This window comes from Staurois parvus, unplaced genomic scaffold, assembly GCF_062004578.1.
Source record: "Staurois parvus isolate SC_StPar_1 unplaced genomic scaffold, SC_StPar_1.0 ptg000019l, whole genome shotgun sequence".
NCBI lineage: Eukaryota > Metazoa > Chordata > Amphibia > Anura > Ranidae > Staurois > Staurois parvus.
In genome coordinates this window covers 20317235-20342609 of record NW_028317815.1, presented here as the reverse complement: position 1 = coordinate 20342609, position 25375 = coordinate 20317235, and the positions used below count along the sequence as shown (strand labels likewise).

Sequence of the window (25375 nt, the reverse complement as noted above, 5' to 3'; positions counted from 1 at the left end):
CAGAATATCAGTTTTAAAATGACATTAAAAAAATAGTTTATATATAAAATATATAACCATGTATGTTTTTTGATTCATGTTTCAAAAAATGTATATGCTATTATGGAAATAAACCATAATTGGGCAAATTCAATCAGGCAGTGCAAAAATATGCAAAGTACAGTAAACCAAAGCATCCTACCAGATATCAGCTTACTGCAGTCAGGAATATCATGAAATCTAAATGGGTCCTATGGTTTAATAGACTGCACCTTTCTTGACTAACCATTAGCATACTGTATGAAACCTCTGGCATTTCATATGGGCACCTTCACTTTGCTGACCTCCAGGTATTTAATCTACATTGTTTTAAAATGTTAGTGAATAAATCAGAAGACAAAATGTCATGAGCAGCTGTAGATCCAGCCTCACCATCCATTTACTGTCAAGTGTAAGGGTCCATTCATACTTGGCATAACCAATGCTGCTTATATAGGCTTTTGGCATTTTTATTTTTCCTTCAGCCTGTATACATAGCTCTGTTAGTCTATTTTCCATACATATTAGAAAGTTTACAAGCATGGTTGTGGAGAAGAGCTTTCAGGCAGAGAAATCCAACCCCCACCAGAATCACATATTTTCAAAGGAGCTTTCTAAACGTGGGGCATAAACATGGTGTTTAGAAGCATTCTGCATTTTTAAGTGTACATTTATTATCTGCTTGACTACCACCTTAGATTTACTGTGGCCATTCTGCACTGGATCATGTACCTAGTATGTGATCCGTGTTCCTGCTGGGCCAGCTGTGCTGTGATTCATTACGGCACAAGCCAAGCAGCATGTCCCAGCCAACGATTGAGCATTGGGACCCGCTGATCAGCTCAGTGTTTAACGTACCAGAGCGCCGTTCAATCACAGGATCTTTCCATTTTTTTCCCTTTTCCTAATAATCAGCGAAGAAAAAAAAAAATCAGCACATATTACAGATATTATAAATAATTAAGCACACATTTAACCCCGTACCATCCAGTGTCACAGTAGCAGTGTATAGTATTAGCACTGATCACTGTATTAGTGCCACTATTTCTGTCAGTGTACCCCACAGCTAGTGTCAGATTGCCCAACACCCTATCACAGTCCCACTGTATGTCAATGATCGCTTTAACACAAACCAAATAATATACACTTATTGGGATTTAAAAAATTTTTTTATTGGATAGGTTTTATAGAATTCAAAAATAGTTTTTTATTTTAAAAATTTTCATTTTTTTTTTCATTTTATATACTAAAAACCCCAGTGGTGGCCAAATACCACCAAAAGAAAGCTCTATTTGTGTGAATTTATTTATAAAATTTCTTTTGGGTACAGTGTTGCATGACTGCGCAATTGCCTTTTAAAGTAGTGCAGTGCAGAATAGCAAAAATAAGCCTAGCCATGAAGGGGGTAAAACCTTTTGGAAGGGCAACTGGTTAAGTAAAAAATGAGCAGAGGGGAATGTTTTGGGGGGAAAAAATGCTTCTAAAAGCAAATGCCCATAAACTCTCTTAACTCTTGTGCAACATGAGCATTTTTTTTTTTTTTTTTTAACTGCCTAGTGTGTGTCTGGACCCTTATGTTAACCTTGGTGCACCACTAAAGCTGGCCATATACTGAGCAAATTTTGTCCAATTCTTGTCTAACCAGCTGAAATTTGCTCCGTAGGAGGCCCTGTTGGCACCCCTCGCCTAAACAGCCTTCCTTTAAAAAAAAAATAAAAATCAAAGGAGCCAGCTAGAAAATTGTTGGCTGAACAGTAGCTGCATCCAATTGGATGCAAACGCTGTTCAGGAATTCTGCCAGTGTAAGCGGTCAACATATAATGGCGAACAATGCAGATCCATCCATGCTTGCTCCATCTAATCAGATGCAAATGCTGTTTCAGTATTCTGACAGCTGCCCGTACAAGCTGTCAGAATATAATAGCCAGTACTGCAGATTTGTCCATCTGCACTGTTTAGTGTGGATGAAGGAATCTGTTGGTTTGTGGGTGCATGGCCAGCTCTATGCTACAATAATCTGTTGGGTGCCAGGTTGTAATCATATAATTTCTTAAGGCTTCCACACAAAATATTAATTCTCTACATCTTTTTGAGGACTGACAAATGCAAACTGAAACTTGGAGCTAGAAAAAAAAAAACATAAAGAAGCATAATTGTTTGAAACAAGCCCCTGTATTTTGGGGTACACAGCAGTGACAACAGGAGGCTTCTGGCTCTTGCACTCCAGCCCTGGCAGCAGCTCCAACCATCTCTGCCAGCAGTGTCATTTCCATTTCAGCCTGTGCTTTCCCCAGTGAGTAGGCAGGGTGGGGATCTGAGATAACTCATACACTGGCTCTGGACTTATTCTCCAAGCCGCTATACCCCAACGTTGTTTGTGAGTGCAACTATGGCTTTTATTTTGTCCATTAAACTTCCTTATGCATGCTACACTATGGGGTGTGTACTCCTCTCCCTCCTTTCTTATTTACACAGGTTCATGTCAGTTCAGCAGCAGCACCCTCTTAGTTATAGCAACTTTTGGACTGTTTCTAATCTGATCTACCCCCTTTTAGATATTAGTATATCCATATTGCTTTTTCAAGGTTTGTATATATATTTTTTTTTTTTATTCTCAGCCTCGTCCTTTTTTTATTTCATGTTTTTTTTTTTTCATCACACTCACACAATCCTGATCAGGCTCTGACAATTGTTTAGCTAGTGGAGAGCCTTACTGGGCTCAGTGCAGCTATTCCTGTGACACTATCCACTGGTTTTTCTTTATGCTTTGCAGTGGAGATGATTTCTGCCTCCTGTCACTCAAAAGTAAATTCTTTGTTTCAGAGCAGAAGAGTAAGTGATATCACAACTCCCTACGGCATCTACGTTGACACTTGGGAACTGTAAAAAGTAAAACCTAAAATAATAATTGGCACAACATGGCCATGGAAATCATACTGGGTCTTCTGAGAAGCAATCAAGGACAGGAAAACCTCTTACCATCTGATGTCTTAAATAAGATTTACCAGTCAATCATGGCCTCACATTTCAAAAACATTTATTCTTTTCTAAAGTGGTATTACTGTATTAAAAACTATCAAACAGTTTTGATAACCTTACCCTTACCCATATCACACAAATCCTGACGGGGCTGAAGCCACAAGCTTTTTAAGCTATATATACATTATTTCCATTTAGGTGATCATAAGAGCACTTAATGCCAGCCAGTACTGAAAGTTAAAATGCCAGCCAGTACTGAAAGAAGCAAAGTTGAACCTTTTAAATTTGTGAATAGAAAACAGGTCTGAGTCTGAAAAGTACCAACTCTGATAGAACCTGCAGAAGAGAGCACCGCAGCACCCATTATATGGTTACACCAGACCCTGCTAATCAGCGACAAGACATGTTAGGTTTGCAGTGGAGTGCTCACACCTTGCATAAACTTCTGGATTAGCTCTATAGCTAATAATTTATAACACACTATCACTACCTTATTAATATTGCACTGGTTAGTACATATACTAAGGCCAGTGGTTTCTGTGTAATTTATGCGCTGGCTATATTTCTACCATTAAAGTGGTAATAAACTTTGTTTTTACCTACAGGTAAGCTTAGCTGTAGGTAAAATTAATATCTCCTATAACCATTCAGGGGATATTCCAGCGAGCAGCAGCCCGCGACATCACCAGCACATGCGATCTGAAGGAAAGGCACAACTCTGCCACGCCCAGGGAGTGACGTCATCATGCCTCAGCCAGTCACACTGGGTGAAGATGGAAGCCCTGTCAACATACTGGTGGAGAGCTTCATTTTAAGGAAAGTCTTCCATAATGTGCCAGCATGCGAAGCATACTAGCACATTATGCTACCTTGGAGGGGGGGAAAGCTTCTTTTTTTTTTTTTTTAAAAGACTGATGAACAGAAATAGTCCCGTTATTCACATGTATTTGCTAGATATTTTTTTTCACGCAACTCTCATTCATCTATTCCATTGATTGCATACACGAGTATGCAAAGTAATAACTACATAAATTCTCACCATAGCCATCGCTGACATACTATAGCAACATCATCAGCACTGCATGATTTGTTGACTGTGTGTTTGTGTTCTTTCACTGCCAGCCCATGTGCAATATTTGTAATACGGTGTGTTTAAATATTTTTTTTTTGTAATGGAGAAGTGGGGGTTATCAATGTACACTAATGGTAATGGTTGTGGGAATATTAGCTTACCCAAGGCACATGTACAGCAGGTCCATGTTTGGTCATTATTCTTTATGTTCCTCTGTATTATGGTACTGGATGTAGTCCCCTCACTAATAGATGTGGGACGTAGGCTTAGATTTAGCACACCATACATGTACAGGAGTATGTAGAAAAATGCAGCACAACAGACATGGCGTGAACAAGCCCTTATTTGTTTTAGTTTGTGTTTTTGTTAGCATGACTAATAAATCCATCTCTGCTCCTATTTCCTGCCATGTCGCTGCAACTCATCAGTAAATCAGTGGGTTGTGTGAAAAAGGCAGGTAATTGTCTACATAATTACTGCTTAGCTATGACTCAGTATGCAAAGTGGAAAATACACAGTACTGTTAATATTAGCAGATATGGATTACATACACATTACACCATGGTATGCCGTTATATGGAAAAGATAAATTACAGGTAGTTTGCATGCCAAAATGTGAGTACATGCAATGTATGCATCACAACCAAAGTGTTACATTTTGCGAAAAAAGGCACAATCAATGCAATATGGTAATGTGTCTCAATCTGCAAGCAATGTGTATGTCCAACCGTAAAATGTTTGGCATAGACTAGCTTACTTTGCTCTAAATGTAGTCATTTCCAAAAGCACAATTCAATGTGTTAGGTAATACACATTTGCAACGCCTGTCCTAGGTTTCCTGATAAAAATGTACACAAACTTTGGTGCAAGTCAGTAGGAAAGTTAAAACACCAGATGCCGGTTCAGCTGCACGCTGTCATTATTTACTTCCTTTAGGTCACCATTGATTGATGTGTTAAAGAGTTTGGAAGCTCCATGGTTCAGGACTATGAAATCTTCCTGCCCAAGTCCATATCGTTCCAATGCTTCGCTCAGTTTCAGTGGTGGGTCCAAGTAATGCTGGGAACAGAAAATTCACAGTTGATCTACGTACTTTTATATATTAAACTATGCATTATGTGTACTTTTTGGTATATTAGACACACCCCAAAGAGAATGTATATTTCCATTATGTTCAGGACAAATGAAATATTGTGTGTGCACATTTCAGATTAACAATGGTCAGAAAAAGGTTGATTGACAGCTAGCTGTGAAATAAACCTGAATAACAGACAAATTTAATTATAAAGGAAGCAGAACAAGTCAGCAGTCTCTTTTACTTGCTGCCTCCTCAGGAACGATAGCATCATCTGATTTAAGCTGGTTGCAGCCAGGCCCAGATCACCCTGAGAATGCCCATCTTGGGTTAAGGAATGCTCACTCTACCCTGCCAGTGGTATTTTATGCGGTGTTTGTTCTGCCCACTTGGGGAGAAGATTTTGGGTCATTTCAGCAGTCAACGTTTCAGTAACAATGGGCAAAATCACCCGTGATTTGTAATGGGAGATTTGTCTGGATGTACTGTAGCTATTTAGTTTGGTGCTGCTAAAAAGCAGTTGCAAAAGCTTAGTTCTACTTTTCACCAGACCATTTATATCAACAATCTTCACATATGATCATACACTGCTCAAAAGAATTAAAGGAACACTTTGAAAACACATATCTCAATGAGGAAAAAGATCATGCTGGATAATGTGTTAGGAACGCAAGGATACGTCATCGTTTGCTGGAAATGAAAATGATCATCCTACAGCAGACTAAATTCACAGAAACCCCTGAAAATCAAAGTGAAAAAATGATGCAGCAGGCTGGTCCACTCTGCTGAAATTACATTGCAGTAACTCAAAATGGTACTCAGTAGTTTGTATGGCCCCCATGTGCTTGTATGCATGCCTGACAATGGTGGGGCATGCTCCTAATGAGATGATGGATGGTGTCCTGGAGTATTTCCGCCCAGATCTGGACCAGGGCATCACTGAGCTCCTGGACAGTCTGAGATGAAACTTGGCAGCATCATATGGACCGAAACATAATATCCCAGAGCTGTTCTATTGGATTTAGGATCAGGCGAGTATGGGGACCATTCAATGGTTTCAATTCCTTTATGCTCTAGGAACTGCCTGCATACTTTCGCCACATAAGGCCGGGCATTGTCATGCACCAGGAGGAACCCAGGACCCACTGCACCAGCGTAGGGTCTGACAATAGGTCCAAGAATTTCATCCCCGATACCTAATGGCAGTCAGGGTGCCATTGTATAGCCTATAGAGGTCTGTGCATCCCTTCATGGATATGCCTCCCCAGATAATCACTGACCCACCACCAAAACAGCCATGAGGAACGATGTGATGGGCAGCATGACATTCTCCATGGTTTCTCCAGACCCTTTCACATCTGTCACATGTGCTCAGGGTGACAGTGCTCTCATCTGTGAAAAGCACAGGGCGCCAGTGGTGGACCTGCCAGTTCTGGTGTTCAGTGGCAAATGCCAATCAAGCTCTATAGTGCCAGGCAGTGAACATAGGAAACACTACAGTATGCCAGCCCATCAGGCCACCCTCATGCAGTCAGTTTATGATTGTTTGGTCAGAGACATTCACACCAGTGGCCTGCTGGATGCTGGAGCATATTTTGTGGGGCTCTGGCAGTGCTCATCCTGTTCCTCCTTGCACAAAGGAGCAGATACCAGCCCTGCTGATAGGTTAAAGACCTTCTACAGCCCTCTCCAGCTCTCCTCTAGAGTAACTTCCTGTCGCCTGAAATCTCCTCCACACTCTTGAGACTTCTGTATTGATGTGCCATCCTGGAGGAGTTGGACTGCCTGTGCAACCTCTGTAGGGTCCAGGTATCGCCAGTAGTGACCCTGACTCTAGCCTAATGAAAAACAGACAGAGAAGATGAGTAGGGGAAAAAAAAAAAATTCAAGTGGCCTCCAGCTGTAAAACCATTCCGTTTGGGGGGATGTGTCATTGTTACCCATCTAGTGCACCTGTTCATTTCATTAACACCAAAAGCAGCTAAAACTGATTGACAACCCCCTCTGCTACTTAACTGACCAAACCACTATCCCAGAAGTTTAATTGAGTTGATGCTATACTTAGATTAAAAAAAGTGTTCCTTTAATTTTTCTGAGTAGTGTATATACATGCAACAGATTTTAGACATTAAACATATATGTGTTGCATAGATATTGAACGCCTTGAGACTGCTGCTGGGCACTGCTATCTTAGATGTGAGATCAGTAAACTCTGAACTGTCTCTTAAAGTGTTACTAAACCCACAACAGTAAAATCAGTCTGTATATGCAGTAAAGCATGCTTGTTATACTCATTGTGGAACCTAAGGGGTTAATCCTCTGCATTGTGTAAAAATGCTGTTTGATCCTATCTTCTCTGATCCTTCCCTTCTTTCCTGATAAGATATATCGGGTGGAGACACACTGCACATGCTCAGTTTGGTGTGTATTGCTAGAGAGGTTTTTTTTTTTTTTTTTAATTGGAGAGTGCATGTGATCAGCACTGACCAGAGGTCAGGGGTTCTGCATCCTTCTGGAGCAGAACAAAAACTGCTACAAGCTTTAACTAGTGCTCTGCTGAACACGGATAGAAGTCACAAGACTGCGCTAATTGCTGATGAGAAAAATGTATATAGCAATGTATATTTACTAAAATAATTGCACGTCCCTGTTCTGTGTACTGTGGGAGACCAGATAGAAAGAATGCAGGGTCCTGGGACTAGTAACACTTTGTGATATGCTATAGTATTTCCCTTTGGTCCTCCCTCAGCAGCTACACAAAAGGTAAGGTAAGTAGAAGAAGACAGGGGCAGAGAAGCTAGGCCAGTACAAAGAGTAATTAGATGTTCTAGAAGCGAGTGCTATGACATGCAATGAGGATGTGGCCTGTGCTAGGGACCTGACTCTTCCTGAAGTAGTACACAAAGTACATCTTTAAAATACATGATTTTTCTGGGCTTTTACTTGCAATTTGTTAAGTTGGTGACAGGGCCTCACTAGCAAAAGGTTCATACTGGAAAACGATGGTACCTCATTAGCTAGTGCAAATGTTCCCCAGTGAATCCCAACAGACTTTTTGGCACGGACATCAGCATGAATTCTGACCGCTTCTTCTGGATCCACATGTTGACACCTCATGAACCATCTATAGAAAGGAAAATAAGATTTAAAAATTGCACAGATGAAGAAAAACTAAATAAGTTTCAGAAATACTTTGAGTGCATTACTTATAATATTTCATGCACATTATATTTATCTGCAGAATTCTTGACATATACATTTTAATCATCCCAAGTAAAATGTATAGACACAAGCTAGGAAAGTTGGTCTGGTTGATTTTTATGGCGTATAAATGTATGTAAACCCAAATACTAAAGGTTGTGGAAATAGCCTATTTTTTGCTTTTTATATGAAGCTGTGCAGGTTTTTTTTATATTGATGTAAGGGTTATTCTAATGTGTGGCAGCCCTTGCCGTTCCTTAGAATAGTGATCTGTGGTGGATTACTTTTACTAGGGTCCCTGAAAGGCAACTGGAATGCAATACATTGCATCCTCACTGCCCGTTTTAACCCTAAGGCTAACCACCAAGCCACAACCATGTGTACTGTACTTGATTGCTGCATAGTCCAATGAATTTTAATGGGTCATGTTTGGCAGTGGTTTTGCCCATCGAATGCCATTTTGACTAGTTACACTTTAAGTTTTCTGTAAAATGTTCAGATATACTAACAAAAACAATATTTTCACTTTAGGTCTAAAGTTCTCTTTTGTATAGAAATATAAATAAAGGAGGTGCAAGCGCCTTAAATAAAATAAACCAAAAAAGCTGCTGTGCACAAAAAGGTAACCAATAGCACCCTAAAACATAGAAAATAGACAAGGAAGTACAGCGCTGCAATAAATAAATTGTCCAAAAGACTTTGCGTATACAATCACTAAAACCACCAAATAAAATAATTCACTCTAAAATCATAAATTGGCAGAATCAAAACGTTCCAATGTAAACAGTATATAAAGTGACTCTCGTGCTTAATGACTCTGGATCTGGTATCAGTGCAGTAGTGGTACTGATAATGCACACTCACAGGACGCGCATAATTAATGCACTTATGTTATAATCCAGATGTCATCAGACAGGTATTATGTAGATGGACTTTCCTCTCAGAGATGGGGGGTCGTCAGGTTAGATGTTATGGGGTTGCTACCCCGCTCGCAGATCTCGTGGGATTTGGTAGAAGGCCGTGAAATCTCGTGGGATGTGGAGCTGAGGCAATATGCCATACCCTGAGAGTTGATCTGCATATCCAGAGAGTTACTTCAGGTTGAATGTAAAGGAGCTTTAAAGGACGAGGACCATCTTTACCAACCCTATAACATCTAACCTGATGACCCACCATCTCTGAGAGGGAAGTCCATCTACATAATACCTGTCTGATGACATCTGGATTATAACATAAGGTGCATTAATTATGCGCATTACTATTACCACTACTGCACTGTTACCGGATCCAGAGTCATTAAGCAGGAGAGTCGCTTTATATATTGTTTACATTGGAACTTTTAGATTTTACCAATTTCTGATTTTAGATTGAATTATTTTATTTGGTGGTGTTAGTGATTGTATACGCAGAGTCTTTTGGACGATTTATTTATTCCAGCGCTGCACTTCCTTGTCTATTATCTCTGTTGTATAGGACACAGCTTGATCAGTAGGTGGTATAATACCCCAATGATCTACTCATCCGGCTTCAATTAACCCAAAGGAAAAAAAAAAAAAAAAAAAAAAAAAAAAAAAATTTACAGTGAGTACAAAAATCCCATTTTTTTCTTTTGTTCATTGAACGACACAGCTGGATCAGTAGATCATTAGGTTATTACACCACCTTCTGATCTGGCTGTCCTTCAATGAACTCTGTTTTACAGCAAGTATAAAAATCTAATTGTTTTAAATGGAACCAAACAATAAGGCACTGTTCACATTATTGCGATTTCTTCTGCATCTGTCATTGAGTTGCAATAAACATGCATGGGGGGGGAAAAAAAAAAAAAAAAAAAAAAAAAAAAAAAAAAAAAAAAAAAAAAAAAAAAATCGCATAATTTTCTATCGTGCCTGATCACAGCAATGTAACATGATGAGCTTCTTTTGGTGCATCAGAATGTGTTTCTGGCCCCATATACTTCAATAGGACCAGAGCTCCAATCAGATATACATTTTATTGGATTAGTTCTTTTTAAATCTGTTTGCGGACATAAGATCTTCCTACCAGAGCTGCAAAATGTGACCAACAGTGGAATGGTCAATAAAACCTCCAACAGCCAGCAAATCTAAAATACTAGATTTGGATGGAAGTTAAGTCATCTCTCCATTTTGGGTAAGGTTGGAGAGGATGAAACATCTACTACCTGCTAGTAATCCAGTGTAGAGATCTAGCTCAAGCTGGCAGATCGCCCACTGCTGGGCACAATTTTTCTCCACTTGGATTTAGGCCTGGTAGGTATGGAACTAAAGGTTGCTTGTATGAGTCTTCAGCTCCTTCTATTGCCAGGAATAAATGTCAGCTGTAATTGGGACTATTTTAAAATGTGCACAACTCTTCTCTGTAGTATTAATATCCAAATGAGTGCTTAAACCAAAGAGCTAATGTTGTCTTAGGTGGCAAGTTTAAAATAAAGCCAAGAGATAGTATATACAATCCTTCAAAATGTTGGCCAAGAGAGCATGGCTTGTAAATCCTAGAATAAGAACTGCATGACTAAATCTGTGCTGTGTGCAATCACTAATTCAGTTATTTCACATTGTAATACTCTACTACTAATACGGTTCAATGCTAATGATGTATGTGCTTGCCATTTATATTTTTATTATTCTCTTTTCATTTACAAAGAAAATATAAAGTTTTTTTTTGGTTGCACAACAAACTCTCCCATACCTTGGCTCATAGGCTCCAATGGGAATTGCTGCTACATCAAAGGGTCCAAATCTTTTCCCAATCTGTTCAAAAGCAGCACAATAACCAGTGTCGCCGGCAAAAAAAAACCTATTTGAGGGTCCGAGAACAGACCAGCTACCCCATAGTACTCTGTTATCATCAAATGGTGTCCTTTTGCACCAGTGCTGGCAGGGGGTAAAAACAAAGGTCACCTCATCATGTCCAGGAACACAATTTTGCTCCCACCAGTCTAATTCAATTACATTTTCACAGCCACAGCTTTGCATCCAGTTTAAGAGCCCCAAGGGAACAAACCACCTCAGTTCAGTACCAAACCGCTGATTCAGTCCAAGTACAGTGTTGTAATCCAAGTGATCATAATGGTTGTGACTGATCACAACAGCATCGATTTTTGGAAGCTGCTCTACAGTACATGGTGGTCCTCTAAAACGCTTTGGGCCTGCAATACTTATTGGAGAGGCTCTCTGACTGAAGACAGGATCTGTCAGAAATATCAAGTCATCCATTTCCACCATGACTGATGCATGCCCCAGCCAGGTGATCCGTATTCCATTCTCTATCTTGCCTGCAGACTCAGGATGTTGCACAAAATATGGCTCAATAATTGGAAGTTCCCGATCAAGTTCCTAGAGGAAAAAAAAACAAGATTGTTACCAGTATACACATTTTAAATGAAATAAAACAATGGATATGTCAAGGAAAAAAAAACAAAAACAATTCATATTTAGTACATCTTTGCTACACATGCACATCTGCCCATGTGTTATTCTATGAAAGATGCTACAAGGAAAATACCTGTTGATTTGACAGAAATCCGCTGAGCTCTTTCATATTGTGGCCTTTTGTGGACTGAGTGTCAGTCCTGCCCATTGTCTTTTACTAAACTACACAACATCCACTGTCTTCTTATATTTGGAACAACTGGCTTCAGAGATCAAAGAAAAGAACATGGAGGGCTAAATAGTGTCTTTGAGATAACACACACAGGCTCTGAATGTCTGACAAGATCAACAGTTTTTTTGCACTTAAAAATTATTACAAAATGCTTTTATATTTATCAGACCATAAAGGGAGCAAAATAACAGTAGTTCATAGTTAGGGTTTACATACACATTAAAAAAATGATTTAAAAAGAAAGATGGGACAATTGCATTTGTGATGAATCAAACAAATAAATGAATCTACAACTGAGTTAGCAAACAATGGACAGCTTTTTGTGAGTATGCTATACAGTGGGGCAAAAAAGTATATAGTCAGCCACCAATTGTGCAAGTTCTCCCACTTAAAAAGATGAGAGAGGCCTGTAATTGGTATCATAGGTAGACCTCAACTATGAGAGACAAAATGAGAAAGAAAATCCAGACAATCACATTGGCTGATTTGGAAAGAATTTATTTGCAAATTATGGTGGAAAATAAGTATTTGGTCACCTACAAACAAGCAAGATTTCTGGCTCTCACAGACCTGTACCTTCTTCTTTAAGAGGCTCCTCTGTCCTGCACTCATTACCTGTATCAGTGGCACCTGATTGAACTTGTTATCAGTATCAGTTATCACGTTGAGTGACAGGCCAAATGACAATGCAAAGTGCAGGCATATAAAAAGTGAACCTGTGCAAATGACTTTCAGACAAAGAAATGGAGACTGGTAATGTATGACTCCAAGGCCACACAAATATTAATGGAAAAAGACAACTGAACTAGATTATTCCAATCTAAATTCCACATTAATGTCGCAAAACAATTCAGTACAATCTCTGAGATACTTTATTTGCACTAACAGTCACATTTTCAGGACTAGATTTCAGGGTGTTCCCTTCTTCTCAAACCAAGCAGTACTGTTGGACCTGAAAATATAAAGCGGAACGAAAGTTCCGCTGCTGTTCCCTGCAAGCAGGCATTTTTTTTTAATGCAGAAGAGACATGCAATGCTCTTCTGCAAAAAAAACACACTTACCTGCCTGTTTGCAGCATTCCTCATCATGTAAACTTAGCTGTGCACACTGGCCTTCTGCGCATAAGCAGGAGTGACGTCATCCAGCATCAGCCAATGGAAATGGCCAAAAACCGTCACACAGGGGAAGATGTCAGGGAGGGATGGGACCGTTGGAGGAAAGAAAAGTTTAACCACTTGAGCTCTGGAAGGTTTTTTTATTGTTTAATATTTTCTTTCATTACATGTTCAAATAAAAATTAGAACAAAAACACAGAAGCTCTTGTGAATGGGAGAACATGTTACAATGATGGGTCACATCAGAGACAGCCAATAGACAAAAACTGTGTAGTAGTCACAAAAGTACAGTGTACAAGTAGTAATCCAAGAGCCATTACAAATGCATACAATATGGCTTACATAGAGTGCATCATTTTTAATTCTCAGTAGAAAAAGCAAAGGGGAAGTAAAAGGAAAGTGGGAAAAGAGTCGAGTAGGAAGAAAAGGGTAAGGCTAAAGGAAAACCCATCATAAACAGGGAACAGCCACAAAAGCAATAGAGATCCCTCAGAGGCATGAGATGATATCACAACACAAAGAAGTGGATTGAACTCAAACCAACATGCCCATATTCTAGAGAGCTTGTCGGTGGTGCCCCTGGCAATATTCGCAAGTTCTTCTAGAACAGGTCTAAAATTTCAAGTCCTGAGCTATTATCCAGGCCTTCGAGTTACTCACCACCAACAAAACACACACAAACAGAGATACCTGTACACACACACACACACACACACACACACACACGCACGTATAGACACGCATACACAGATACATGTACATACACAGAAATACACACACAGACATACACATGTACATACACGCTGACATGTACAGATACACACATGTACATACACACAGACACATGTACAATTGTACATGCATACACAGACACACACAAACACACATATACACTTACACACACACCACCCCCCCCCCTCCCCCCATAAAAGGTCGCAGTACTTCGTTGTTCACTCACAGATCCGGGTACTGCACTCTAGGGGGAGGCAGAGAGCACAGCACACACTCCTTGCTTTGCTTTCACTGCGCTCAGCTATTGAGCAGTCTGACGGCTCCCAGTGCCAATGACAGATCCGGCCTGAGCTCCGAGCCTGCTCAGCAAGACGGCCCTGGGGGGCACACTCGCCCCCACCATAATTTCCACTCGCCATTGGCGAGCATTCGAGTGGAAATTTCAAGCCCTGTTCTAGAAGACATAGATCATCTACTTTACACCGCCACTGGGTCAAAGTAGGTACAGAGTATTGTCCCCAGTAAAACGGGATCAAGAATTTAACAGATGCGGAGTTATCAACCACTTATAATGGGCCTACTCGTTCTGTTCTAGAATGAAATAAGATTGACTAAGTGACCAGCCTAACAGTGTCGCCTTGTATCAAAGGGATCATGTAGCTCTGGAAGGTGTTCCCCCTTCATGACCTGAGCATTTGTTTGCTATTTAGCACTGTACTACTTTAACTGGTAACTACTCGGTCATGCAAAGCTGTACCCAAAATTAATATTTATATAATATTTTCACACAAATAGGGCTTTCTTTTGGTGCTATTAGATCTTCACTGAGTTGTTTATTTTTAATTATATTAACGAAAAAAAGGCCAATACGTTTATAAGAAAAACTATAAATATTCTAATTTGTTATAAAAAATACCCAATAAACTCAAATTTCCTCATAAATTTAAGCCAAAACGTATTCTGCTACATGACTGGTAAAAAAAAAAAATACCAATAAGTATTAGTTTGTGTGAAAGTTATAGTGTCTACAAACTATGGTAATATCTAGTATACTGGAATTGAAGCAGCTTTTACTTTCTGACTGCCCATCATATTTCTTGAGGTGCTAAAATGCCAAGGCAGTACAAAAAACCCTCAAATAACCATTTTTGGAAAGTAGACACCCCAAGGAATGTGCTGAGAGGCATGTTGAGCCTATAGAAATTCTTATTTCTTCTTGTAAGTTTTTAAAAAAATGACAAAAAAAAACCCCACACACAAAGTTGTATACACATGCCATGGGTATACCTGGAATTATAACCCAAAACACAATCTGCTACTGCTCCAGAGTATGGGGCTACCACGTTTGACACTTCTTGGGAGCCTAGCCATGTAAGGGGGCCCAAAATCCAATGACCAACTTCAGGCTTTCAAAGGGCGTAATTTCCTCATGTTGCTTCCTCACTACTGGTCAGTTTCGGATGCCCTAAAATGCCAGGATAATACAAACTCCTCTCCAAATGACGCCTTTTTGGAAAGCAGACACTCTATGATATTTGCTAAGAAGCATATCGTGTATTTTGCAGATCTCATTTGAGATCTGCAAATGAAGAAAATGAAGGAAATCTCATTTGGAAAAGGAAGAAAGCAAATGAACATGTATTGTTTATTTTCTTTTTTCATTTTCCAAAACCTTGTGCCAAAAATGAGATTTTCAAAATACTCACCATGTCTCTTTTCAAATTCTTTGGGGTGTCTACTTTCCAAAAAGGGGTCTATCCTGGCATTTCATGTCCACCGAAACTGTGATAGTGAGGAAGAGACATGAGGCTAATGTTGAGCATACATGTAATGTGTTTTCCATGCAGCCTGTGGGCTGAATGAAAAGAAAAAAATAATCTAACAGATTCCTCTATTCACATTGATCGATGTTAATAAAGAAATCTCAGCCAGAAGAAAAAAAAAAAAAAAAAGTGAAAAACCTATATGCCCATTCATAGGAGCTACCACCCGCTGACCACCCCACGCTCCTCTTGCTGGGGCGTAAAAAAAAGAGAAAAAAAAAAGGAAGGAAGAACAGATTCCTCCATTCACAGTCAATTAATGTGGATGAAGAAATCTCTGCTAATAAAAATGTAAAATGTATATACCGGACAATAGGAGTGATCCACCCACTAACCAGGCCCCTCATGCTATGGCATACACTAGGGATACACTGATACCAATTTTTAAAGACCCAGAACGAGAACCAGTTTCCCTCAAGTACTTGCCAATACCAATTACCGACACCTATTTTAAGGGACATGTAACAGTGCCAGAAGTACAGTAAGAGACATGTAACAATAGTACTCTGGTGCCAGAAGTACAGAGAGAGACATGTAACAGGACTCACCAACAGAACGAGACATGTAATAGGACTTAGTGCCAGAAGTACAGCAAGAAACATGTAAAAGCACTGAGGACTCAACAACAGAAGTACAGCAAGGGATATGTAACAGGACTGCCGGAAGTACAGCAAGGCACAAGACTCAAACGCCAGACGTACAGCAGTCAGCAAAGGACATGTACAGCAGTCGGCGAGGTACATGTAAGCACTCGCCGCCGCCCTCTTCGCCTCCGTCACTTCCAGTATCGGTTTCAGGTATTGGTGCATTTGCACAAGTACTGATACTCGTGCACATGCCTAGTATCGGCACAGACACCAGTATTGATGCATCCCTAACGTTATATATACACGTTCTTTTTTTTTTTAACTGCAGATGAGATATCTCCAACACCCTGCTTTTATCAGAATAAACAGATCAGTGCTACAGCGGATTGGCATTCCTGCAAAGCCAACAGCGATTAACAAAAACGATATAACATTAACTCAATGAAATAACTTTTTTCTTTCACTTTTTGTAACTTATAACTATAAAACTTTCTAGCCTTTTATTTTTAAGGTCTCTCAAAATGCGATAGCTTCCAGACTATACATCTTTCAAGAGCCTTGTGTGTGAATTGTGTGCCCTAGTGTTTGCCATGCTGTACCCTAGACTATTGTGGGGTAGCGACGGATACAATCCTTAATGCAGAGACCAGGTTGACCAGGACAAGAGGAAAAGAAAAAAAGTTATCTTATTCCGTGTCTACTACAGGCACATTCTCTTTGGGGTGACCTTTGTGTTGGGGTACTAGAGAGCACATCTGGAAAATGCTTCTCATGCACCTGGTTAACTGCATCTGGATTTGGGGTTTGGGCCACAGCACCTTCTGGATACAAAAGGGCCGTGATGATGACTTCCTGAAATTTTAGGAAGGATCCACTTCTTCCTGTTGCTTTGTAAAATTATGAAAGCATTATATACAGCCAATTGAAATAAAAAGACACCTTTTTGTACCTGTGTCTACCTCTGCAGGAAACTAAATACGACTTCCTCATTTGGTCATTGAAGTCTTTGCCTCCCATATTGATTATATTCATGGACACAGAGGGGCTTTTCAAATACACAAGATACAGTGCAAATTTGGACTGTCATATAGTTTGTCCTTCCACTTCACTGCAGGATTTCTCCCCCTAAGTCGGGAATTATTGAGCTGTTGGGGGAAGTCCGAACAATTAGGTGGCACGGTGCCACAGCAGCCAATTCCAAGGTTGAATAAGTGTCTAAAAAGTGCCACATACAAATGGTACCCCTTCCAAAACAAGGGTGACAACAAGTCCCATACTATCCGGCCATTGCTCCCCATGTAGTGTGGGCATCCAGGGTGGCTCCACTTCACTGTCTCTTCCCTCAAACTATAGATTTGTATGTATAATCTGTTCCCCCCTCACCAGGCTAATACATTTTATCCCCAGATCTAGCATGCTTGCTGGGGTGATACTGCTTGATTGCAAAGTGCCCAGTGAAATGTATAAAGGAATCGTCTATGCAGATGTTTTGATGGGGCGTATACACATCTGTGAATTTCTCGGAGAAGTAGTTTATGAGGGGCTGAATTTTGTAAAGCCGATCATATTCAGAGTCACCCTGAGGACAACAGAGTGTATGATCACAAAAATGCATGAAATGCATTATCGTCTCATATCGTTTCCTGACCACTGCAGCAGAGAACATGGACATATGGTGAATCGGGTCTGTGAACCAATAGAACCACGGTTCATTCTTTTTTGTTCAAGATTCAAGGGGAGTTGTTAAATTTGCAGTTGATTCAAGGGGAGTTAAAATTTCAGTTTCCAACTGAATTACAGGTTGGGCTATGAATGGCGGAATAACAGATGTTGCTGAATCTGGGGGCTGCCAATCAGGATTTGCAAGCACCTCTGGAAGGACACTATGGGCTCAACGGTCTGTGTGCAGTTTCTTGATGGCTGCAGGATGCTTCAAGTGCTAGCTACCTCGCCAGTTGGACTGCACTTCTGGGAATCGCTATGTCACGATGAGATACTGAAGTGTTTGGGTGTAAAAGGCCAGGATATACTAGGCCGCTGGTGCTTGCCAGTCCACCAAAAGGTAGTGCGCATTAGTATTTCACCCTGCTGCATATGAGAAAACTCATGCGTTCCTAGCACCTCCGCTACCTGGGGTCGGGTACACCTGATCTTAATAGGGACCATTTCTCCATCGTCTGAGCTCCCTGTTGGGGTGTCGCTGCTTTCTTCAGGTTTGTATCTGGAGCCTGATTCTAACAGTAAAGCTTCCCCTTTGCTTTCATATGTCACACTCAGAATACTGTAGGCCTATTCAATAGTCTACCTTTCACTAAATGTATAGGTACCTAATGCAACTGAGTAAAAATCTCAAGGTTGTCAAGGACTGCTTGAACCGCTAGAAATAGAATTTACCTACTAGTGCTAGAAGAAAAGGCTTAATTCTGCTAAAGCTACAGTTCGGCGTATTGCAGGTATTGGGCATGATCCTGCCCACGCTGCGTTTTTGGGAGCAGTATACTAAGGGCATACTAGTATATCTCTGTTTAATATATTGATCCGGAGATACACTATACTAGTAATGGTGGTGGTCAGCAACCTATAGTGTGAAATAGTGTGCGGGCAATCTAACACCCTGGCTGGGAAGGACACTACCTGACAATAATACAGTGATCGATGAAAAATACTGTACAACGACAATGTACTGATGGCACTGGCTGGGTGACCAAAGGTTTAACTGAGGGTGATCAAAGGGTGTGTGTGTGTGTGTGTGTAAATGTGCCAATTTTACTCACAGTACGAGTCTCTTTTCCTCCTGGTCCGAAAAGGGTCCAGTAAGAGAATAACCAGCTAGATCAAGCACCTGTATTTTCAAATACAGGCACAAGGGCGATCTGTTATTAGTTGCAGGCGATCAACAGGGTCCCAGGCAAAATCATTGACTGGGACCCTCTGAAACTCATCCTGTAGCCAATGACAGCAGGGGTTACTGCACACGGACCCAGAAGAAAGCAACGATGTACAGGTATGTCGCTGTGCCTGTAGGTACCCCGTCCACAGTACATCGCAAGAAGGCGGGCAGTCCTGAAGTGGATAAGCTGCCTATAGTTCCACTTTATCAGTTAGTGCAAATGAAAAAAAAAAAAATCAAAATAACACGAAGATCATGCGCAACCGTTTTGTTGCAAGTGCACGAATATGGCTTCAATCACCTTAAACATGGGTGTGATTAATTCTCATGAAACTATCCAGAATTTTAATAGAAAAGAAGCCCTTCTGGAGTAGCCAAGATCCATTGGCATTCAATTCAGTTATGAAATCTCCCTCTTGCATCCCTCAAACGGGACAATCTACAGCCCAATAAGACTGTACCTAGAGATGTGAAAGCAGTTTGGATATGGTGTATTTTAAGTCGTTGTTCACATGGGTGTACATCCATATAAGGACCGTGTTTGCCTGCATGGTATGCACAGGTGTTCTGGCTATCAGCAAGCAGGCAGTCCCATTCATGGTAATTGTGGTACAGCCACTACTCCCAATCTGACACCATTTGAGTTTGGGGACATGTACCCGCACAGACTTTACGCAAATGTACACCCGTTTCCCCTAAACGGGAAAACGTGGCCCTCACAGGGGCATATGCTTTAGTACTCCCACCTTGGCCTGAGCACTCGCATGGACACAAATTTTAAAATGCAGATGGCAGTCATTACGTTTTTGCTTGAATTGTTAGAGAAAATTCCACTATGAAGCATAGGTTTTCCATAATCAAATATTGACTGATGTTGCACTTCTTTGTAAAAAAAAAAATGTATAGGTCGTATTTAACAGTGGATTATGTTCATTTTCTATAAATAAAATGTTAAAAAAAATAAATAAAAAAGGGAACAAACTTGTATCACACATACCTCCTTTGAATGGGGGACACTGCTATTATCCTTCTCAGTTATAACCCATTTCAGAGCACTGTGAAAGGCAGGAGTCTTCCAGGTAGACCAAGGATTGACAAATCTCCCATTCTTGCCCTTTACAGACTTAGTCACATCCTCTTCTAACCTCAAATCCAGCTTGAAGCTTTTTCTAGAAGACCGTGAAGACTCGCTGCTTCTTGAACTGCGTGTTGAGTTTTGGCGTTTCCGGACTGTCTCTTTTGGATACTGATTAGATGTTAAACATTCTTCATCTCTTTCATCTTCTTCTGAAGCCTTATATAATCTAAAAACAGAAGTTTGAAATCTATATTATGTGTGCAATTTATATAGAACACATATTGCTACATGTATAGAATTACTAAACAAAAATCCAAGTTATACTAAAGAAGAAAAGTCATCAGGACAATGTTTTAGAGGCAGCAATATGAAGTGTCTCCTATTCAACCTGGTTACACGTATATCAATATGTACTTTTATTACAAGAGAAGACATGATATATTTACAGAATTTGCAAATTGCTAGTAAACATAAGATATCTGTGGTCAGTCTCAAGTAAATGAGAAATTTTCCATGACGAATACTATCCATGGTCATTGCTGTGAAACTCTTGTTTGTATGCCCATTCTTCATTCTTCCCTTGCCTGATGATCACCAGTAACAATGACATCTTTGATGCATCGCCACACAATGAGTCCGTGTACAGCTATCAAAAAGCAGCATTGAAATCTGAAAACCAGAGAGAGCTGACCAAACTTATATAACACATATGTCAAGAAATTACTACTATGAACAATACATGACAATATTATTTAAGATCAAGATTAGTAGTCTGAATTATGTATTTAAATGGCACGATACGCTCTTTGGATAAAATACCTGAATATCTGAAGTTCATAGGAATTGGGGCAGTTATGTAACCAGCAAACAGAAGAGAGAATGCAATTAACATGAGAATGTGACAGCTGAGCGTAGATAGAAACATCACTGTCACTGCAATCTGCACTGTTCTAGAGGAATTCAGATGAAGCCACACAATAGCACTCCTCTGAATGGTATAAGCAGCAGTTCTACCACTCATTGCTCTAATGTACAAGTATAGTGTAAGCTGCATCAAGCAGATTTAGGTCAAGTGATATTTATTGACCTTGGTTATATACCATCAATCAGATCAAGTATTAGATTGTAAAGAGCTGTGCAAACTGTTGACACTATAAAAATCCTGTATAATAATAATTTTAATCTTATAATACAGTACATCATGGATACACAGTAGCTTAGATTGATACTAAAGCTAAAAATATTTTTTACCTTAATGCATTCCTTGCATTAAGGTAGAAATTTTTATTTTTTATTTTTATGTCCTCTCCCTTCCCTATGTGGAGGAGGAGGAAAGAACAGATCCACCGCTATGCATGGCTGCATCTATTCCCCCCTCTCTTTCCCTTCACACAGGACTCGAGCAGCATCAGGAGCCATTGGCTCCTGCTGCTGTCAATCAAATTCAGTAAGGAGGAAGTGGGGGATGGGGCTACGTCCCACTGTGTGTGTCTATGGCATGCAGCTCGGGAGCAAGTGGACACTATGTGCCCCTATAGCAGCCGTTTGCTATGGTGACACACGAAGAAGAGGAGAAGCCAAGATAACCGGCAGGGGACCCGAGAAGGAGGAGGATCAGAGTTGCTCCAATACCATTGCACAGAGCAGGTGAGTATAACAAAAAAATAAAAAAATAGACTTTAACACTTTACAATTGCAAACAAGACCAAACTAGAGACACTATATAAAATTGTATGCCGCTATAAATGCCACGATGTTTCCAAACTGAAAATCAATACTTTTCACAATGCATGTGTACAGACATGCAAAGAAAAGAGTGGCCTATTATGCTGTCTGTCCTATGTGGTGTGTGCAGTGTTAAGTTGTAATGCTTTTTGTAACCCTTTTACATAATTTACTGTGGAAAATTTTTCAATAAAAAATATTGGAAACGAAGAGAGTGGCCTATAAAAGAATGCATTATTCTACCCTCTTAATGAACACTGATCTAAGTTTAGACCAAGAGTTTCTCCTGATCACCTATTCAACTTTTGGTTTTTCATCACCTTTTTGTACCAGCGAAAGTCACCTGGACATATTGGGAGATATCAACAAAGAGTGGTGCACGCATAAAGCCTGCCCCACTTTTCCAAACTAAGAAAAACAGAGCTGAGACTGTTTCTAGTAACTTTGGGGGCACACGCCAGAGAGCTGTAGCTACTTACTACGGTTCGTTCACTCTGCTGCTCAGGAGGAAGGCTGTTAACCCTGCATTTACAGTCACTGACAGCCAGGAATAAAGAGAGACATATCAGTTGTCTGTCAGGCTACCAGCAGACAGTTTACATCCTGTATGCCAGGTTCAATTTGAGATCTGCAGTTTTGTATATTGTATCCCTTTGCTAATTAGGGGTCAAACTCAAACCCATTTGTTATCTCACACACAAAAAGAAATAGGTGCAGATAAACTTGCAAGAGGTCTATTTGTTAATGTGGCACATGCCACTCATGCCAGTTTAATGTGCCATTCTAAGGGGTGCGCAAGGCTTTATTACCTTCTCCCATTCCCTCTAAAAGTTTTGGCTTTAGATACAAAATTCATTTTAACTGAGTCGATATTACAGTCTCAGCAACAGTCTGTTGAGCAAAACTACGAAAGGAAACAAAAATCGCATGTTTATATTGTTATTTTTTTATATAAATATTAAATATAAATGTTTTTAAATATAAAAGCATTGTCGCTTACTTCCACAGAACTCACAGGCTCTCCAGCCGGAGTTATAAATCTGCAGATATTCACATCTTCGTAACAATTCATCAGCTTTAGATTTCCCTGCTTCAGCATGGGAATATTACAGTGCATCTTATGTCAAACTTTCCTAGGGTTCTGAATAATTTATTGTAAGAACGTCAAAAATACACCCAAGGCAGTCACAGGGAGCGAAACCAGCCCTGTGCATAGCGGAATACAGCAGACTAGCACCTGCATTATTATGTAACAGTTTTATCCAGCCTCTAGCACCTTCTTTAGGCATTATGGCAGTTGTTAATGCTATGTGTAATATCCCCAGACTATTCTATTTATAACATAGCTATTCATATCTACTGTGAGCCCAGGAATACTGATCATTCTTGCAGGTTTTACATTCTGGGGAAACTTGAAAGATGAAGTTATTGTTGAATGCTACCTAAAGCTTTTAAAACCTTTGTGCTTGGAAGCCAGTGGAAAACCCTGACTTGTGACAGTCATAACAGTTCTGATCCAATGACAGCTATTCACATTACATGCAATGTGCTTAATATATTGCACCCACCATTTGAATGCACTCTGCCATTATCACACTAAAGCACAACTTATCTATAGCATTTTCAATTATTTAATTCACTTGCTAAAATGTTAATCACACAGATATGCCAAATTTTCTGTACACGTTAGATTATTGATTTTCCTGAAAAAGACAAAAAAAAAAAAGCCAAAAACGTAAAAAAGTTAATTTTTTATATTAGTTGTGCTCCATTCAGGAGCCAGTGGAGAGATCCCCAGGAGGGAGAGAGTTGTGATGTCCCAGGAACAGGGCCATTAAATGGGAAGGCTCATTTGACCTATTGCTTACACTTCTAGGTACAAAAGTTCAGGTGAGAGCACATTATGAATGGTGGTGCCATTGATGCAGGTAAAGAATTAAAGAAGTATTTCTCAGCACTCGGAGAAGGCACAATTGAAGGGACTTGTGTAATGGACATGTTTATGTAATTTATACTATTTTTGTCCCTTTAAGGATAATAAGTGTTACTGTCACTCAAAGTAAAATGATGAATGCAACAGAGAGATTGATTGTTTTGGGTATTTTTGCTGATTTATAGTGCTATTTTACACATTATTTAATTTACTATTGAAGCACTTACAAGAACTAAGTAGGGGCATTAACAGACACAGAGGTTGCGCAGTTATTTTACCCTTCTTTGGACTTTTACTTTGCTGCCTGGGTGATATGGAATTTTCCTATTGGCTTTCCAGCAGTGGTTTGCTCTTGAGTTCTAGAAAACCATACGGTGTGATGATGGTACGGAAAGGGGACCACTCAGCGAGAGTACAGACTGCAGCTGTGGCTCACCAGCTGCTTTTCAGGAAGAGGTACTGGTTAAGGGACACGATGGTGAACTTATTTTAGTGAAGAAAGACAAAAATCAGCCAAAGGGTAGGAGATGGCTCTGATAACTTGCAGAGCTCACACACCTTGTACTACGGGACACACCAGGGGCCTTCAGATGGAACCACATCTTGCAATGGAGGACAGAGAATCTGACACAGACCTGGAGCCATGTCTATTGACAACAATTAGAGAAAACCTTAAAACTTAGGTGCCAGCTGTCACACACACTGGCTATCCAAATCCTGGGCATCGCCCAATCCTGTATTAATGCATTTTCACATCATCACTGCACTTTGCAGTCTTTAAAGTGATATTAAAGGCAAGTTATAGGGAAAAAAAAACAAAAAAAAAAACACAAACACAGGATTAGTCATACGTACCTACTCTGTGCAGTGGTTTTGGGCAAAGCAGACCCAATTCTCCAGTTCTTGGGTCTTGGCACTCCTGACCCCTCCCTCCTGCCATGTGCCCCCAGAGCAAACAGCTTGCTATGAGGGCACCCACACAGGCTCAATCCCGAACCACTGCTGCGGCCCAGCCCCGTCCTCTCTCTCTCCTCATAGGCTCACTGGCTGTAACTGACAGCAGCAGGAGCCAATAGCCATTGAAGAAGGAGAATCCCCAGCGAGCCGAGGCTCTAGTGCACATCGCTGGATTGTGAAGGGGCTCAGGTAATTATTAGGGGGGCTGAGGGAGCTGTCGCACACAGATTTTTTACCTTCATGCATAGAGTGTTTACAACCACTTTAACCCCTTCACACAAATATGCGGCCTCACAGAACTGGGCTTTTTTCCGTGTGGCCACATATTTGCATACCTGTCTTTGTGCTGGGAGCACACAAATGACCAGCGGCCCGCCCCTCTTCCCCCCACTCAATTAACCCTGTGGCTTTCAAATTAATACTTCCAAAGAATATGAAGATTCATCTGGGATTCCATATCTCCCTGTTAAAACCAACTATACCAAGTGTATTTCCAAATCGAGATCCGTAGACTCCTGCTCCACTGCTGGTCGAAGGTAATTACCTTTTACCAGCAAATGGAAGC

General features: G+C 40.3%; 1 protein-coding gene across 1 annotated transcript in view; it reads right to left on the bottom strand.

Annotated features, from left to right (window-relative positions):
- Positions 1 to 3038: 3038 nt before the first annotated feature.
- The window catches only part of NAPEPLD (N-acyl phosphatidylethanolamine phospholipase D), a 36056-nt gene continuing 13719 nt past the window's right edge, over positions 3039 to 25375 (bottom strand). Inside the window, exons 2-5 of the mRNA XM_089685602.1 lie at positions 20115 to 20421; positions 11055 to 11701; positions 8154 to 8268; positions 3039 to 5128 (exon numbers count right to left, since the gene is read on the bottom strand). Of these exons, the coding sequence (XP_089541728.1) occupies positions 4952 to 5128; positions 8154 to 8268; positions 11055 to 11701; positions 20115 to 20421 (1246 nt within the window). The 3' untranslated portion in view covers positions 3039 to 4951. The remainder of the gene's footprint in view (positions 5129 to 8153; positions 8269 to 11054; positions 11702 to 20114; positions 20422 to 25375) is intronic.